General features: G+C 42.0%; 2 protein-coding genes across 4 annotated transcripts; both read right to left on the minus strand.

The window, feature by feature from the left end:
- Positions 1-311: 311 nt before the first annotated feature.
- On the minus strand, positions 312-4,237 carry klhl23 (kelch-like family member 23). 3 transcript variants are annotated; one of them, XM_021579060.2, is made up of 4 exons: positions 3,562-4,237; positions 1,923-3,152; positions 1,464-1,616; positions 312-1,373 (listed from the first exon to the last, which is right to left on the minus strand). In XM_021579060.2, the coding sequence occupies exons 2-4, from the start codon at positions 3,145-3,147 to the stop codon at positions 1,063-1,065; spliced, it is 1,689 nt and encodes a 562-aa protein (XP_021434735.2). In that variant the 5' UTR covers positions 3,148-3,152; positions 3,562-4,237; the 3' UTR covers positions 312-1,062. The 3 variants fall into 3 exon arrangements, with proteins under 3 accessions (XP_021434735.2, XP_021434734.2, XP_021434736.2); XM_021579059.2 differs by having other exon boundaries at positions 3,497-3,994; XM_021579061.2 differs by having other exon boundaries at positions 1,198-1,338; positions 3,497-4,237.
- Positions 4,238-4,376: 139 nt separating this feature from the next.
- On the minus strand, positions 4,377-17,813 carry phgdh (phosphoglycerate dehydrogenase). The gene is made up of 12 exons (XM_021579062.2): positions 17,558-17,813; positions 16,719-16,870; positions 16,160-16,225; positions 15,949-16,003; positions 15,683-15,781; positions 15,462-15,594; positions 15,197-15,345; positions 8,591-8,743; positions 5,842-5,980; positions 5,404-5,531; positions 5,072-5,288; positions 4,377-4,781 (listed from the first exon to the last, which is right to left on the minus strand). The coding sequence occupies exons 1-12, from the start codon at positions 17,693-17,695 to the stop codon at positions 4,627-4,629; spliced, it is 1,584 nt and encodes a 527-aa protein (XP_021434737.2). The 5' UTR covers positions 17,696-17,813; the 3' UTR covers positions 4,377-4,626.
- Positions 17,814-18,358: the final 545 nt, after the last annotated feature.

Consider the following 18,358-nt stretch of genomic DNA (forward strand, 5'->3'; position numbering starts at 1 on the left):
GACTCTAATCCTGAAAAACTCAACCTGTCAGCTTTCACAATTACCGCTATCCCAGTAATCACTCCTTTCAATGGCGCCCTTTTCTTGAGAGCAAAATAATTCACACCTCTTGCCCACATTCGTTTAACACAGAGTGCTTGCTCCCTTTGACCAGCAGAAACACAAACAACTTTCACAAGACCACTTCTGGTTACCCTCACTGATTCCACAGCACCCAAATCTGTTTTCACCCACCCTCATATTTTACCTTCAAACAGCTGAAAATACAATATTTTTGTTTATTGAAAAGGTTTACAGCGGTTTAGATGGTACAATGATTCTCAACACTATACTTCCTTCTTTTGTCACATAAACTGAAATTAGGCGAACTATGACAAGCAACCAGGAAATGGCGGACAAGCAACCAGGAAATGGCGGAGCCATTTCTGCATATTGCATCTTTAAAGTTACATTTATCAAGTAAAATCAGGTGCATACTGAATCAATCAACCGCAGACTGTTGCAACGTTTAGGCAGTGGTCTGCTTCTGCCTATACATTTTTGCATCCATAATCATCAGTTTGGTTTTTACCAACAGCTGTTGTAGCTCATTCTTTTTACATTCAGAATCAGAGGTCTAAACAACGGAAACCGGAATAATTGTGCATCCCCCAAACCCTAAGATTCAGATGTATGGTTGATGACATTTGTGCTTCAAATGTAGAGATTTGTCTAAAAACTGTGTGCATGTGTAGAGCTCTACCAGGTTAACCTGTCTAAGCCAAAATTACATAACTGGTAATCCCCCGGTGCATGAGAACCAATGTGTTAGATGTATAAATGGATTGAAAATGATGTGCTCTTTTTGTAATATTAAACCAGCAGCAATCATTTGTCACTGAACCTTCATTTTTGGCCAACTGGGTATAAAAGACACTCTAAACAACGTAACTTTTTGTAAAAAGATTCTTAGCACCTGTCACACACATACATAGCCCCTACCACTCATGGGCCGTATGGCACGAAGGAGCTGCATCCATGGGATTTAGTTGATGTGTGTTGTAAAAGTACATTAAAAAGACACTACACACTGTAAATGCAAATGCATCCGTGTGTTCTTGCTGGGCTGGGGAGGTTTCCCACAACCTCCCAGGTGTCCAGCTCTGGGTCATACTTCTCAATGCTCTGCAGATACGTCCCCTTTGAATAGGAATATCCCCCGGTCACATAGATGCAGCCATTGATCACTACAGCACCACACTCCATCCTCCTCTCCTTCATCACTGACAACTGCCTCCACTCATCTCTCTCTGGGTCGTAGCAGTCGGTGATCGTAGTCTGTCCTCCCACCAAGTACAGCTTGTTGTTCAGAGAAACAGAGCACAGGCCATACTCTGAAAGCATGAGTACAATGATTTCCTTACTAAATATTACTGAATACAAATTTCAAATAAAATGCCCACTTCCTTCAAAATCTGTCATACCTGGATGAGGACTGATTGTGACAATGTTCCATTCATTTATGTCTGGCCTGTAGGCCTGAATTTTTTCGTAGGTGCTGCTTCCTCTGGATCCATAGTGGCCACCGGTCACATAGATTGTGTCATTCATGACACACGCAGTGGCATTTCCTACACCTTTGAAAGAGGAAGCATTTGATCAAAAACAGTGAACAGCCAAAACAATCCTGATTTCATTAGTGCTACTCGGTAAAGTATTTTGCATGTTATTTTAATATGCAAAATAACTTGAAAGTAATTATTTACAGGTCAATGGCTGAGAATCAAATAGTGAATGAGTGGCCAAGATAGCTTTTGGCCCAACCATGTGGAACGGACAAATTCAAGGGCAATACTAGAGCAACACAGACCTGCATGTTTGCTCAGGTGTCTTCTCATTGTAACTAACTCCTCTGTGTAGTGCTTCTGTTTATGTTTTCATACCTTGTATCATGTTGGCTGTAGGGAACCATTTCTTTTTTAAGGGGTCATAGAATTCAGTCTCAAGTTGTATAGCTCCCCCTCTGTACCCTCCTATGGCATAGATACAGCCGTGTAAAGCCACAGAACAGTGGTAGTATCTGGCAGTGATCATGGGGCATCCCTCAGTCCACTCATCACAATCACCATTATAAATCCAAACTGTGTCCAGGGCTTCAATGGTCGCAGTCATATAACCCCCAGTCACATAAATATTTGCCCCCAGTAAAGATACACTATAGCTCTCTCTTGTCTGGTCAGGCATATCTTTTCCTTGCACCCATGTGTTGCTTATTGGATCCCATATGTGGACTTCACAGAGCGGATGCCAGTAGTACCCTCCAATAACATACATGCTTGAGGACACTTTCTTCCTGCTCGCTGAAGTCTCTTTGCAGTTGGACTTCAATGCGTTGATAATCAATGACCTTACTTTTCCCTCATTGCCCAGTAAGCATTGCCTCTGTCCATCCAGGGCAGTCTTGAAGTGCACCTCATCCAGCTCAAGATGGACACAACAGAGTAGGCCCTGAACGTGATCAATACGGTTAACAATGTCATAGGTGACCCATTTGATCACCGCATCCAAGAGAACTTCATCCTTCCATACGTTGATGTTCTTAAGAGACATGACGGAACTCAGCTTGTCGTAGTCCACCTCCAAGAATTCCTCCTGCTGTAGAAGGTCCTCAAACCTGCTGAGCATTACCCTCCGTGCCTCCCGCTCCAGCTCAGGGCAGATGTGCAGCTCAGCAAAAGAGTGCATACCCAGGCAGTTGTCCACATCCAGGAAGCGTATAAGGAAGTCTTCGCAAGCCTTCTTCACTGAGCTGAACTGTAAGAGGTCTGCTGCCTCCAGCAGGCTCTGTACATTTGTCTCCGTGATGTTCACCCTGGAAGTGTATACGTAGTTCACCAAAGCACTCAGAACGTCATAATCAATCCCTGTCAGTTTGATGAGGTTGTTTGACCGCTCCTTCATGTCGGCTGTGAACATGACTTTGAAATAAGAGCTGCGGGCTGACAATGCTGCCTTGTGACAGTAAAATACCTGTCCCGTGGCACATTGTAGGGTGATGTCGGTGAATATGCCACCTAGGTAGAACTCTCTCAGAGCATCCAATAGTTCATTTGGATGGGCGATGTCACAAAAGTCATAAATGTAGCTTCCTTTTCCTTTGTCTGACATAGTGGCTAGAAAATGAAAAGAAGATAGAACATATCATTCATAATTTGTGGCTTTAATTTGTGTCATTTTATATACTATAGGCCTAAAAACAACTAAAATCTGATAGCTTTTAATGGCTTTCTTTGCATATTTGCTTCTATCTTTCCCACAACATAGGCTACTACAACATTAGGGCTATTTAAATCTATACACACATCAGTAGGCTACGATCTGAGAGTGCAATAAAGGCTCTCGAGTAATCAGCAGGGGACATGAGTTTCTACTCTCAAACCACTGGATTATATACAACTAAACATTATTCACATTGTACCAACCATCTTCAAATCCATATTCCCTCATTCACGCTTACCTTTCCACCGTCTAATGACATGAATTGCGCTTTCTGGACTGAAACAGGCGCTCGCAGACACTAACCTCAAATTAGCTCTCAGGACCTTTGTGGCACACCGCTGTCCTATTTTGGTATCTGTGTATAGTTGGAGAGGCGCCGGCTGTCACCCTGCTCCATATACTCCAGCCTGCTTCACAGATAATAGGCTACATACAACCAGCCAAATAGACCGCTTTAGCGAATCACCGTTCCCGTTATTCCCTGGACACACATTCTCCAACCACGACAATGGTTGAGTCGAGACAGCATCGTTGCGCACAAGGACAATCAATACCCCAAGTGAAAAAAAACGGTATGGTTGGTAGCCTGTTTTAATTTGATTGAGGAATTCCCCCACTGCAGAGCCATTTAGTCTCGTTCGTTGCCATGGCAGTTTTAGCCAAATCCTAATAAGGATTAGGATTGCATAATCTAAAGAGAGATTGTAGTGTGGTGCCATGAACAAGCGCTGCATCAAACCTTATGACCAACACTGATTTTGTGGTTCACAACCTCACTGCTAACTGCTAAGTAAAATCATCTAAGTGACGGACATTTTACTTTAGGCTTCGCTGTTGAAATAACAGGACATTTATTAAATATACAGTATACAAAGGCTGGTAAACTAACATAGCATATTTCATCTCTATTGCACCCAAGGGAATATTTTATGCTAGAAATAGGCTAGTCACCATAGAAACCTAGGGTGCACAGCAAATGCATATACGTTTATTGGTCAGATGAGATGGATTATTTTTTTGTTTCCCATTTCAGTTACCTTCCTACTGGTGTGTTCACATTGAGAAAATGTAGCAAAATCGGCAAGTAGAGAATACAAGACAATATAAAACAATTGTAATAATGTAACAGGTATTTATTAAATTCTACACAGTCAGCATCTCTACAATAGAAATGACATTTTTAGTATTTTTTTCTAGATGTGTTAAATAAAACAAATACTTTCTACATGTTGTAAAGTAAGTATTGAAACGCTAAAAGGCCAAAAAAAGAAACCATTTAGATTACTCAAATCTTCAGTGGTTCGATTTTTAGACATTGGAACGCGCTACTGGTCCTTCAGCATTGTAACAATATGCTCTCACTGCCATTTACACAGAGACCTGTGCTGCTGCTTTCACTAAAGGTTTTAAGGCACCAAGGTCCCCCAAGAGAGAGGATAACCCCACACAGTACCACTGATCTCCACTACGAGCTGCAGGGGCACTGAATGACTCCATTTCCACTCCCGCCGTGGCCAGCAAACCTGAGGAAAGAGTGGGAGACAGTCAAGGTAAAATACGCATCAACAGTTATTCTGCTCATCTTGCAAGCTTGCTGTCAAGTGCTAGCTTGGTGTAAGCACATCCTGATGGTAAAAGACAGAAAAAGTAAAGAGTTAAGAATGCAGACTGAAAAGAGAAATCATTCAAGTTTGATTATGTCAAATAAGTAGCAAATAAGGCGTTATACCTTGCTAATCTTGTGCTGAATAGACAGAAGAATGGCTCAATTTAGTCAATAGTGAGGTTACAATGTGAAAAATAGCTTTATCACCAGTCACAGAGGGCAGGAGCGGAGGAGACGCCACGGCCTTGAAGAACAGCAGGTTGCCAGTGAGAGAGACCGGCTGTCGGAACACGCTGCTATTCAGCTCCAACAAGACTGGTACTCCTCCCTGTACTGAACCAGTAGCTCTGTAGCTGGATCCATTGACAGAGATCTCCACCTCACATGCACCTTGAGTCAGACCCTCACTGTGGTTTCTGGTTACCTGAGATTTTTTTTAAAGAATGTCATCCATCTCAAATAAGATTTATTTATATTACACAAGATAGGTCATTAATAAAATATGTCCTTTAGCCAAGTCTCAATGGTGGCCATTTTACCGTGACTCCAGATTCCTTGGCCAGGGTCAGTGAATTGACCAGGTTGGGGCAACTCTGGGACCCATCACGAAGTAATCCAACCATTACTGCTGAGGTCATGTAAGCGGAGGAATCTTTCAAGCAGTCTCCTAGGTTGTGATAAAAACAACAGACCATGTTCAGTTTGCATGGCCAGAGCCCACACTTTCGTGATTTACACCATTATACCACTAGGGGTAGACAAACCAAAGCACAACAAAATCTTCCACTAATAAATGTGCTTGAATGGCATCCAAAAATGGCATCAATCTTCTCCTTTACCCTAAGATCACTGATCTGAGAACAGTGGTCATGTAATGTTAACACATCTTTTCATCTATCAAGCCTGATCAGCAGTTTCACAGAAAATGAAGCAACTGAATGATATTAGGACATAGTCTAATGCCTGGCAGTGCTTACCTTGAGTTATGATTTGGACTTGGCTGAAGGGTTGTTTAGAGGTGGTGCATGATTTCAGGGCAGCTCCTATGGACTCTCCAAGTTTGATCCACTGGTGAGACTCGGGGGTGAATGTGCTTGCCAAAACCTGGGCATTCACCTGCACACACCAAATTGAACAACATGTAACCTATCAAAAAAAGTATTACATCTGCACCATTGAGAGCATCTTGACGGGTTGCATCACTGCTTAATATGACAACTGCTTGGCATCCGACTGCAAGGTGCTACAGAAGCTTCTATACCAGGTGCCATCCAGGTCTTCTATACCAGGCAGTGTCTGAGGAAGGCCCTAAAATTGGTCAGACTCCAGCCACCCAAGTCATAGACTGTTCTCTCTGCTACCACACAGAAAGCGGTACCGATTCACCAAGTCTGGAACCAACAGGACCCTGAAAAGCTTCTACCCGCAGACATAAGACTGATAAAAGGTTATTTAAATATCTAACCTTTTGACCCTTTTTGCACAAACTTTTTTTTTTACTCCTCACATACGCTGCTGCTACGGTTTATTCCTAGTTACATGTACCGATCCCCCTCGGACCCCTGCACATCGACTCGGTACTGGTACCCCGTGTATATAGATAGCTAAGTTGTTGTTACTCGTTGTGTATTTAGTATTACGTGTTTTACTTTGCTATTATTTCTCTATTTTCTTTCTCTCTGCATTGTTGAGAAGGGCCCGTAAGTAAGCTAAGTAAGTGTCCTAACGAGAGAGCACTTCTATGCCAGGTGAAATATCGCCTCATTAGCTCATTGGATGTATCCAAATAAATGTCACTAGAAAACAGCTTATACAACTGCAAATGCAGCTACTTTGTTGTTATTCTGGATACACTGTTTGACATGACTGTGAGTTAGGGAAAGGGGAATACCAAGTCAGTTGGGCACTTCAATCTGGCATGCGAGACACACAAAAAAAAAAATTGGTATCCAATTGGCAGTTACAGTCTTGTCCCATTGCTGCAACTCCCGTATGGACTCGGGAGAGGTGAAGGTCGAGAGTCCTCCGAAACACAACCCATCCAAACCGCACTGCTTCTTGAAACAATGCCCGCTTCACCCGGAAGCCAGCCACACCAATGTGTCGGAGGAAACACAGTACACCTGGCGACCGTGTCAGCGTGCATGCGCCCGGCCCAGCAAACCCTCTCCTAACCCGGACGACGCTTGGCCAATTGTGCGTCGCCTCATGGTTCCCCCAGTCACAGCCAGCTGTGACACAGCCTGGGATCGAACCCGGGTCTGTAGTGATGCCTTAGACCACTGCCCCACTCGGGAGGCCCCCGCAAATTGATTTTTGCAAACAATTGGTCCCCCCAAAAATGCAGCCCTCTGTTGAATTTCAAAATCCCGATTTGGCCCCCGAGCCAAAAGGTTTGTCCACCCCTACTCTAACCACTAGGCTACCTGCCGTATTTGGCTAGCTAGCAAGCAAGCAAGGGATAAGAACGTTGCCAGTCAGTATGGCAATATAACATTTAGAACGAACGACTGGGTCGCTTCCATAGATACAGAACAAAAAGACTAAACGACTGGGTCGCATCTCTGGCAACAGAACCGATAGAAATAAAGATCAGCAGGCTTGGGTAGCAACCCTAGATTTGTGTCGGGACTATACCTTGTGGAAGGATGAAATTGTATGAATAAATTCATCAAAATAACATTTTTAATGAATATATGAATCATTAATTGAATATGTTGGTAACCCATGGTATATAAAAGTGATAATGCCTTCGAAACGGCTGTATGGAGGATATATTGGCACGGTCTTCGTCTTGGGCCTAACAACACCTGTCCCAATGTCCTCCAAACACCAGCTTCTCAGGCATTTTCACTTAAATATACCACAGCTTTCAGCCAATCAGTATTCAGTGATCCAACCACCCGGTATATAATTTGGAATGAGGACCGAAAAGTGTATCAAGAAGCTCTATTGCATTGAGATGCATTGTTTTTGCACGACCGGTTTTACTACACTTCATGTGTAAAACGAACTAACCAAACAACCAACCGGACCCTGAACAGCTTCTACCCCCAAGCCATAAGAAAAAAACCTCCCCGGACCCTGAACAGCTTCTACCCCCAAACCATAAGAAAAACCTCCCCGGACTATCTGCATTGACCCCTTTTGCACTACCTCTTTTGACTCATCACATGCTGCTGCTACTGTTTATTATCTATCCTGTTGCCTAGTCACTTTATCCCTACCTATATGTACATATCTACCTCAATTACCTTGTACCCCTGCACATGGACTACCAGTACTAAGTCTGTGTATATAGACAAGTTTTCGTTACTTATTGTGTATTTATTCCATGTGTTATTATTTTTATATTATGTCCCACTTTTTCTCTCTGCATTGTTGGGAAGGATCCGTAAGAAAGCATTTCACTGGTAGTCTACACCTGTATATGAAGCATGTGACAAATAAAATGCGATTTGATTTTAACGGTATTGCAAAGTATGACTCACTATTGTAGATAGTTTTGTTGCCAGAATGTATCATTAGAATCCTTTGTGAACAACCTCGAGGGTTACATTTTGTGTTACATTGTTACGAACACGTTCAATTCGTGAACGTTTCAAGGTCTGAAGGGAACAGTTTTTCTAACCATAAGCAACACTGAAACAAATCAAAGAAAAAAAACCTATTAGAGCCGGGCACCTATAGGCATTTTCCTGACTGTAATAGGAGAGAAGAACTCACTGCTCCAACCAAGCTCTTGCCCATCACCATGTCCACAATCTGCAGAGCGATGTCCTGCCCACAGCGTGCCTGGGCCTCCTTTGTACTGGCACCCAGGTGAGGACAGCTAATCACATTGGGATGGTTCACCAGGGCACGGTTCTTTGGGGGTTCCTGAGAACGAATGTAACGCCATGATGTAAGTGAGACTGGCAATATTGAAGGGAAGACAAGTAAAATAAAATATTAATTAATAAAACGTCATTTTTTTTTAGTGGGTAAATTATATTTAATATTGCACATATATTGTGGCTTCTATCAATGTAATTGTCTGTATAATTTCCAATCCCTAATATATTTTTGTAAATAAGTATGGATATATTTTGTAAATAAATATATACACTACCGTTTGGGGTCACTAAGAAATGATTGTTTTTGAAAGAAAAGCACATTTGTTGTCCGTCAACAGTGAAGAGGCGACTCCAGGATGTTGGCCTTCCAGGCAGTTGCAAAGAAAAAGACATCTCAGACTGGTCAATAAAAATAAAAGATTAAGATGGGCAAAAGAACACAGACACTGGACAGAGGAACTCTGCCTAGAAGGCCAGCATCCCGGAGTCGCCTCTTCACTGTTGACATTGAGACTGGTGTTTTGCGGGTACTATTTAATGAAGCTGCCAGTTAAGGACTTGTCTGTTCCCTGTTCCAGTCTGTTTCTCAAACTAGTCACTCTAATGTACTTGTCTTCTTGCTCAGTTGTTCCCTGGGGCCTCCCACTCCTCTTTCTATTCTGGTTAGAGACAGTTTGCTCTGTTCTGTGAAGGGAGTAGTACACAGCGCTGTACAAAATCTTCAGTTTCTTGGCAATTTCTTGCATGGAATAGCCTTCATTTCTCAGAACATGAATAGACTGATGAGTTTCAGAAGACAGTTCTTTGTTTGTGGCCATTTTGAGCCTGTAATGGAACCCACAAATGCTGATGCTCCAGATAGTCAACTAGTCTAAAGGCCAGTTTTATTGCTTCTTTAATAAATTAGCACAGCCGTTTTCAGCTGTGCTAACATAACTGCAAAAGGGTTTTCTAATGATCAATTAACCTTTTAAAATGATACACTTGGATTAGCTAACAAAAGTGATGGTTGCTGATAATGGGCCTCTGTAAGCTTATGTAGATATTCCATTAAAATTCAGCCGTTTCCAGCTACAATAGTCATTTACAACATTAACAATGCCTACACTGTATTTGTGATCAATTTTATGTTATTTTAAGTGACCCCAAACTTTTTAACGGCAGTGTATATATATTTTTTTTCTTTGTTATTTTCCCCCAAACCCTCCCCCCTAATTGGAGTAAACTAATGGTCAACAGCACTTTGGCTTCTACTTCCAGCGTATACATACTATATACATTTTACAGACAGTATATTTTGGTTAAGTTATCTTGTTTGTTTTTAGTCCCATCCTTCAGCTACCCTCAACCCCTCCCATCCATCTATGTAGACCATCCGGTTTTGATTTCTATTTGCCAAATATTGTTCAACTCTCCTGTTTCACAAAAGTTCTGAACCTTGTTCTCATAGTTTCTACAGATTGTAAATTAAAGATAATCGATTTAATAACACTCAGCAAAAATTAACTATGACTTTTCGAATCACCTAGCATTGCTATTTGCAGAGTTAGCTTCAGGTAAATGTTGCATTTCTTCAGCCATTCTTGAACTTACAAACAAAAATAATCTACAGGTGGACAGTCCCAAATCAAATTATCTACTGAAATCTGCGGAGCTGGGATGGTTGTATCCCCATATACAGAACCGGTCAAAAGTTTGGACACACCTACTCATTCAAGGATTTTTCTTTATTTTTTTACTATTTTCTACCTTGTAGAATAATAGTGAAGACATCAAACCTATGAAACAACACATATGGAATCATGTAGTAACCAAAAGTATTAAACAAATCAAAATATATTTTATATTCTTCAAAGTAACCAGCCTTTGCCTTGATGACAGGTTTGCACACTTGGCATTCTCTCAACCACCTTCATGAGGTAGTTACCTGGAATGCATTTCAATTAACAGGTGTGCCTTGTTAAAACTGAATTTGTGGAATTTCTTTCCTTCTTAATGCGTTTGAGCCAATCAGTTGTGTTGTAACATGGTAGGTAGGGGTGATATACAGAATGATTTCTGAATGATTTTTACAGCCTTATTTGGTAAAAGACCAAGTCCATATTATGGCAAGAAAAACTCAAATAAGCAAAGACTTACTTTAAGACATTAAGGTCAGTCAATATGGACAATTTCAAGAATTTTGAAAGTTTCTTTAAGTGCAGTCGCAAACACCATCATAGTTACCTCTGCTGCAAAGGATAAGTTCATTAGAATTACCAGCCTCAGAAATTGTATCCCAAATAAATGCTTCACAGAGTTCAAGTAACAGACACATCTCAACATCAACTGTTCAGAAGAGTGTGTGAATCAGGCCTTCATGGTCGAATTGATGCAAAGAAACCACTACTAAAGGACACCGATAAGAAAAATACTTGCTTGGGCCAAGAAACACGAGCAATGGACATTAGACTGGTGGAAATCTGTTATTTGGTCTGATGAGTCCAAATGTGATATTCTTGGTTCCAACCGCCGTGTCTTTGTGAGACGCAGAGTAGGTGAACGGATGATCTCCACATGTGTGGTTCCCACCATGAAACATGGAGGAGGAGGCGTGATGGTGCTTTTCTGGTGACACTGTCTGTGATATATTTAGAACTCAAGGCACACTTAACCAGCATGGCTACCACAGCATTCTGCAGCGATACGCCATCCCATCTGGTTTGCACTTAGTGGGACTATCATTTGATTTTCAACAGGACAATGACCAAACACACCTCCAGGCTTTGTAAGGGCTATTTGACCAAGAAGGAGAGTGATGGTGCTGCATCAGATGACCTGGCCTCCACAATCACCAGACGGCAACCCAAGTGAGATGGCTTGGGATGAGTTGGACCGCAGAGTGAAGGACCGCAGCATTCCAGGTGAAGCTGGTTGAGAAAAAGCCAAGAGTGTGCAAAGCTGTCATCAAGGCAAAGGGTGGCTACTTTGAAGAATCTAAAATACATTTTTATTTGATTACTACACGATTCCATGTGTTATTTCAATGTAGAAAACAGTAAAAATAAAGAAAAACCCTTGAATGAGTAGATGTGTCCAAACTTTTGACAGGTACTGTACATACAGTGCAGACCCTTTACTATGAGTCTTGAAATTTAGCTCAGGTCCATCCTGTTTCCATTGATCATCCTTGAAATGTTTCTACAACCTGATTGGAGTCCACCTGTGGTAAATTCAATTGATGGGACATGTGGAAAGGCACACACCTGTCTACATAAGGTCCCACAGTTGACAGTGCATGTCAGAGCAAAAACCAAGCCATGAGGTCGAAGGAATTGTCCGTAGAGCTCCGAGAAAGGATTGTGTCAAGGCACAGATAAAGGGAAGGGTATCCAAACATTTCTGCAGCATTGAAGGGCCACCAAAATACAGTGGCCATCATTTTTAAATGGAAGAAGTTTGGAACCATCAAGAATCTTCCTACAGCTGGCCAACCTGGCCAAATTGAGCAATTGGGGGAGAAGGGCATTGGTCATGGAGGTGATCAAGAACCCGATGGTCACTCGGACAGAGCTCCAGAGTGCCTCTGTGGAGATGGGAGAACCTTCCAGAAGGACAACCAGCTCTGTAGCACTCCACCAATCAAGTAGAGTGGCCAGACGGAAGCCACTCCTCAGTAAAAGGCACATGACAGCCCACTTGGAGTTTGTCATAAGGCAGCTAAAGGACACTCAAGACCATGAGAAACAAAATTCTCTGGTCTGATGAAACCAAGATTGAACTCTTTGGCCTGAATGCCAAGCGTTGTCTGGAAGAAACCTGGCAGCATCCCCAGGTTGAAGCATGGTGGTTGCAGCGTCCCCAGGTTGAAGCATGTTGGTGGCAGCATCCCCAGGTTGAAGCATGTTGGTGGCAGCATCCCCAGGTTGAAGCATGTTGGTGGCAGCATCCCCAGGTTGAAGCATGGTGGTTGCAGCATCATGCTCTGGGGATGTTTCTCAGCAGCAGGGAATGGGAGACTAGTCAGGATCGAGGGAAAGATGAACGGGCTCCCGAGTGGTACAGTGGTCTAAGGCACTGCATCTCAGTGCTAGAGGCGTCACTACAGACACCCTGGTTCGAATCCAGGCTGTATCACAACCGGCCGTGATACGGAGTCTCATAGGGTGGTGCACAATTGGCCCAGCATAGTCTGAGTTTGGCCGGTGTAGGCCAAATCAAATCAAATTTCATTGGTCACATGCAGATGTGTAGTGAAATGCTTAAAAAAAACAGAACACTGCAAAGTTTCCTAAGGACTAAAAATGAGGCAGCCCTCTCTGTCGGTGCCATCCTCACAAATTTGTATTTACAATGACGGCCTTTGTTCTTTACTGACTTGCCTGGTCAAATAAATAAAAACAGAGATTCTTGATGAAAACCTGCTCAAGAGCGCTCACAACCTCTGACTGGGGCGAAGGCTCATCTTCCAACAGAACAACAACCCTAAGCACACAGCCAAGACAACGCAGGAGTGGCTTCGGGACAAGTCTCTGAATGTTCTTGAGTGGCCCAGCCAGAGCCTGGACATTAACCCGATCTAACATCTCTGGAGAGACCTGAAAAAAGCTGTACGGCGACGCTCCCCATCCAACCTGACAGAGCTTGAGAGGATCTGCAGAGAAGAATGGGAGAAAGTCCCCAAATACAGGTGTGCCAAGCTTGTAGCGTCATACCCAAGAAGACTTGAGACTGTAATCGCGTCAAAGGTGCTTCAACCAATCTGGAAAAGAGGAATACCGATGAAAGAATGCTGTTCATTGACTACAGCTCAACATTCAACACCATAGTACCTTCCAAGCTCATCATTAAGCTCAAGGCCCTGGGTCTGAACCCCACCCTGTGCAACTGGGTCCTGATGGGCCACCCCCAGGTGGTGAAGGTAGGAAACCACACCTTCACTTTGCTGATCCTCAACACTGGGGCCCCACAAGGGTGTGTACTCAGCCCCCGCCTGTGCTCCCTGTTCTCCTATGACTGCGTGGCCAAGCAGGCCTCCAGCTCAATCATCAAGTTTGCAGATGACACAACAGTAGTAGGCTTGATTACCAACAATGACAAAACAGCCTACAAAAGGAGGTGAGGTCTCTGGGAGTGTGGTGCCAGGAAAATAATCTCTTATTCAACGTCAATAAAATAAAGGAGATGATCATGGACTACAGGAAACAGTGGAGGGAGCACCCCCCATCCACATCAACGGTACCGCAGTGGATAAGGTGGAAAGCTTCAAGTTCCTCGACGTACACATCGCTGACAAACTGAAATGGTCCATCCACACACTCTTCAACCTCAGGAGGCTGATTTTTTTTGTTGCTTGGCACCTAAAACCCTCACAATCTCTTACAGATGCACAATTGAGAGCCTCCTGTAGGGCTGGATCACCACCTGGTACAGCAACTGCACAGCCCGCAACCTCGGGGCTCTCCAGAGGGTGGTGCTGTCTGCCCAATGAATCACCGTGGGCAAACTACTTGCCCACCAGGACACCTACAATACCCGATGTCGCAGGAAGGCCAAAAAGCTGATCAAGGACAACAACCACACAAGCCACTGCCGGTTCACCCTGCTATCATCAAGAAGGCGAGGTCAGTGCAGGTGCATCAGACAGAGACTGAAAAACAGCTTCTATCTCAAGGCCATCAGACTGTTAAATAGCCATCACTAGCACATTAGAGGCTGCTGACTATATACATAGACTTGAAATCACTGGCCACTTTAATAAATGGAACACTAGTCACTTTAATAATGTTTACATATTTTGCATCACTCATCTCTTATGTATATACTGTATTCTATTATATCTTAGTCTATGCCGCTCTGACGTTGCTCGTTCATATATTTATATATTCTTAATTCCATTCCTTTACTTAGATTTGTGTGTATTGGGTATATGTTGTGAAATTTTTAGACATTACTTGTTCGATGTTACTGCAATGTCTGAGGTAGAAACACAAGTATTTCGCTACACCCGCAATAACATCTGCTAAACATGTGTATGTGACCAATCAATTTGACTTGGATTTGTACTGAGTAAAGGGTCTGAATACTTGTGTAAAATGTGATAACTCAGTTGTTATTTTTTATACATTTTCAAAAATGTCTAAAAACCTGTTTTTGCTTTGTTATTATTGTTATTATATCTTTAATGGACAGACAAGTTCCTTACTTTCTCCCTCTAACACTTTTGCGGTAATGCTCCAATGAGTTGGTTGTAATTTTGGATAGAGCAGACATTTCATATATATTTTTGTTAGCTGCATGTGTGACATAACTCCAACAGTCCTATTTATGATATAATTTACAAAGATTATACCTTTTTTTGATTCCCAAAATAAATGTTTTTTTTTCTATTAATTAGTATATTTTGAGTTTAACCATAGTATTTGTTGTAATAATTGTCTTTTCTGGTGGATTAAACTGAAATTGCAACTAACTTTCTATGGCTTGTTTTAAAAACGATGTGACGTGGTATTCTTGCCTCGACAAAAACATCGAGTCCAGCCCCTCCACACTGTCTAGACTCCAAAGCTCTGAGGAGAGCATCCTCATCGATGATGCCCCCGCGTGCACAGTTCACGACCTTTACACCTTTCTTGCACTTGGCAAATGACGTGTCGTTCAGTAGTCCTAGGAGAAACAACAATTTAACCTCAAGTGGAAAATAATGGGGTTTTTGTTTGATAATCAATCTAATCACTTTATACCCTCCAGTACCACAACCATGCCACCTCTATAAAACTCACCAGCTGTAGAAGGCATGAGGGGAGTGTGGACAGTGATGTAATCACACTGGGGCCACAGCTGCTCCAGGGACATCTGCTCGACCCCCCAGGTAGCAGTCACCTCAGGAGGGGTGATTGGATCATAGCCGATGGTCTGTCGAAAGCAAATTCAGTTACCACTATCGTGCTACAGTAGGCAGCTTTTAAAGATCGTTTTACTTTTCAGAGGATTATGAAACAACCTTCATGCCAAAGGACTGCATTCTGGTGGCGACTTCCTTTCCAATTCTTCCAAGTCCAACTATTCCAAGTATTTTGCCGTACAGCTCTGTGCCCATGAACTGAAAAATCATTAACACAACTTTGACCCAGATCCCTGAAGAGTTTGAGACACCATAGATTTACAAATCAGATTGAATTATTGATGATTGGATGGACACTGGGGCAGACCACGTGAGAGTAATTGCTTTGTGTGTCAAAATAAAAGGGAAGCCAAAATACTCTTCACCTTTTTACGATCCCAGTTCCCTGCTTTCATGGACATGGCTGCTTGGGGCACATTTCTAGGAAGGGAATGGTTTTGAATTAAATTATATCAAACTTTCCTGTAAAAGTAGGATGAAAAGGACAGATGGGGGTGTATAGTGCAAAGCAGTGTCTAACCAATACCATGAACTAGGCCCGAGAGGTATTCTGTATCATCTGTTGTAGTGTCTTACCTTGAGAGGCTCATCAACAGGGTGCATGTCAGCTCTGCAGCACTGATGGTGTTGCCACTTGGTGTGCTAGAAGAGGGTAATGACACATACAATAGTCTAATATTCAGGGAAAAGACTGATCTGATGTGATTTGATTTAGACATACAGTTGAAGTCAGAAGTTTACATACACTTAGTCATTAAAATTCAAGCTTGTGGAAGGCTACCCAAAACTTTTGACCCAAGTTAAACAATTTAAAGGCAATGCTACTAAATACTAATTGAGTGTATGTAAACTTCTGACCCACTGGGAATGTGATGAAAGAAATCAAAGCTGAAATAAATCACTCTCTACTATTATTCTTGACATTTCACATTCTTAAAATGAAGTGGTGATCCTAACTGACCTAAGGCAGGGAATTATTACTAGGATTAAATGTCAGAAATGGTAAAAAATGTACTTTAAATATGTTTGGCTAAGGTGCATGTAAACTTCTGACTTCAACTGTAGGAGTTTCCTTAAAACGATACACGGATTTATCAACGACTTAACGAATGACACTATTATTTTGCAAACTTACTTCATGACAATTATGCCCTTTATAGTGGCAGCATCCACATCCACATTGTCAACGCCTGTCCCAGCTCTTCCAATGATTTTGAGGTTACCAGCAGCTTTGATGACATCAGCTGTCACCTTTGTTGCTGATCGAACCACCAGGCCATCATAGTCCTGGAGTTGGATGGTAAAGGAAAAAAGATGATATGCATAGTGATGCCAGTGCATGACAAAAATTATCTATTGTTCATTGGAGTCTTTTGATGAGATAAGGAATGAGCTTATATAGTTGGAATTTTTGCATTAATCAAACACATTCGTTATTGATTTGGCATCACATGATGTCATGAGGAAAACAAGCTAAATATGAGATGAGTCGTCTCTGGTGTGATTGATCAAACCATGTATAGTCTACATTTTGAAAGTACGAGGTAGAACGGGAAGAACGCCCCAGTCTAAATGTAATTATATAGTGTTTATAGACTATAGTCGGCCAAACGAGGGAAATCAGTAAATACTTGTTGCAGTTGCATCATATTTCCAAGAAGGCTGTACTACACTGTAGCGCGACACCAAAGAGAGGAGGACAAGATCGCACATGCAAGAATCCACTAAACTGCAACTGCTGTAAATCATCCAAAATAAAATCCAGTTGTCTGAAACGCAGAAATCATCGGAGTTTTTTTTCCCAGAGGGACTTTTGATGAGGTTATTCAACCAATGACCAAACGCGACATACTTTTTCCATATTATACATTTGATAGCAACTGTGATTTTTTTTCAAATTTTAGAAAGACATCGTGGAACAAAAATGTATTACGTGGAATTCATGCAAATTAGAAAAAATATGTAAACTCTTACCTTGATCTCCGCAATCAAGTCATCCTTACTCATATTTTGCTTCTCTGTAACTTGAATTCCATTTTCTTGCAGGATATTCTTACAACAAGGGTCAACACTTTCACTGATTAAAATGCGTTTGATGGATATTGGGGCCATTTTAGTGTTCTCTCAACCGTTGGGTAAAATTTCACACTTGAATGGGTGAACCCTTCTTCGTAAACTGATGGACACGCTGAAAAGTTCTCAGTTCAGTTGGCTTTGAATAAAATAAAATACTCGGCTAAGGACTGCCCCCTTTCAAAGTAAACCCGCCTCTTCTCATCTCCAGTTGTCTGACGTGATGCTGAAACAGGGAGAGACAATATATACTGAAGCTGGAACCACATAAATTATATTAGCTATATTCTTGTTGGACCAGAAATACTATACAATAATCACATGGAAATGTTGTACAATAGTAACACAATTCTGCTGATTATCTGTTCCAAAGACTGATTTTTTTTTTTTTATTACAATTTTCAAAACTGAAGAAAATGTGTATTTGAGTGCAAGCCACTCCCTCCCTTAAACATTATACATTTGTAGCTGATTTCTCAAGAACATCAGTTCAAACTTAGTGAAACAGCTTTCAAAATCTGTGATAGGCTTCCTAAGTCAAGCACAGACGTAAGCACCTCAATTAGACTGACTATCAGATGACAGGCCTGTCTGTTCGTCGAAGCTGTAGTGTCAAACTCCATCCCTAACTTTACCCAGTCTTTCTATGGTCATGCAGTTAGCTGATCTATAATTTATCCCTTTTAAAAATGCAACATTATG

This window comes from Oncorhynchus mykiss, chromosome 22, assembly GCF_013265735.2.
Source record: "Oncorhynchus mykiss isolate Arlee chromosome 22, USDA_OmykA_1.1, whole genome shotgun sequence".
Taxonomy (NCBI): domain Eukaryota; kingdom Metazoa; phylum Chordata; class Actinopteri; order Salmoniformes; family Salmonidae; genus Oncorhynchus; species Oncorhynchus mykiss.

What these genes read in the sequence shown, in the direction of transcription:
- klhl23 (XM_021579060.2), bottom strand. Translation starts at nt 3,147, where the DNA reads ATGTCAGACAAAGGAAAAGGAAGCTACATTTATGACTTTTGTGACATC. An exon ending in TACAGCCAACATGATACAAG is followed by an intron (nt 1,617 to 1,922) that starts GTATGAAAACAT and finishes CCTCTTTCAAAG; the next exon opens with GTGTAGGAAATGCCACTGCG. An exon ending in CACAATCAGTCCTCATCCAG is followed by an intron (nt 1,374 to 1,463) that starts GTATGACAGATT and finishes TCATGCTTTCAG; the next exon opens with AGTATGGCCTGTGCTCTGTT.
- phgdh (XM_021579062.2), bottom strand. Translation starts at nt 17,695, where the DNA reads ATGGCCCCAATATCCATCAAACGCATTTTAATCAGTGAAAGTGTTGAC. An exon ending in CTGTTGATGAGCCTCTCAAG is followed by an intron (nt 16,004 to 16,159) that starts GTAAGACACTAC and finishes TTCCCTTCCTAG; the next exon opens with AAATGTGCCCCAAGCAGCCA. An exon ending in CCTCATGCCTTCTACAGCTG is followed by an intron (nt 15,346 to 15,461) that starts GTGAGTTTTATA and finishes TGTTTCTCCTAG; the next exon opens with GACTACTGAACGACACGTCA.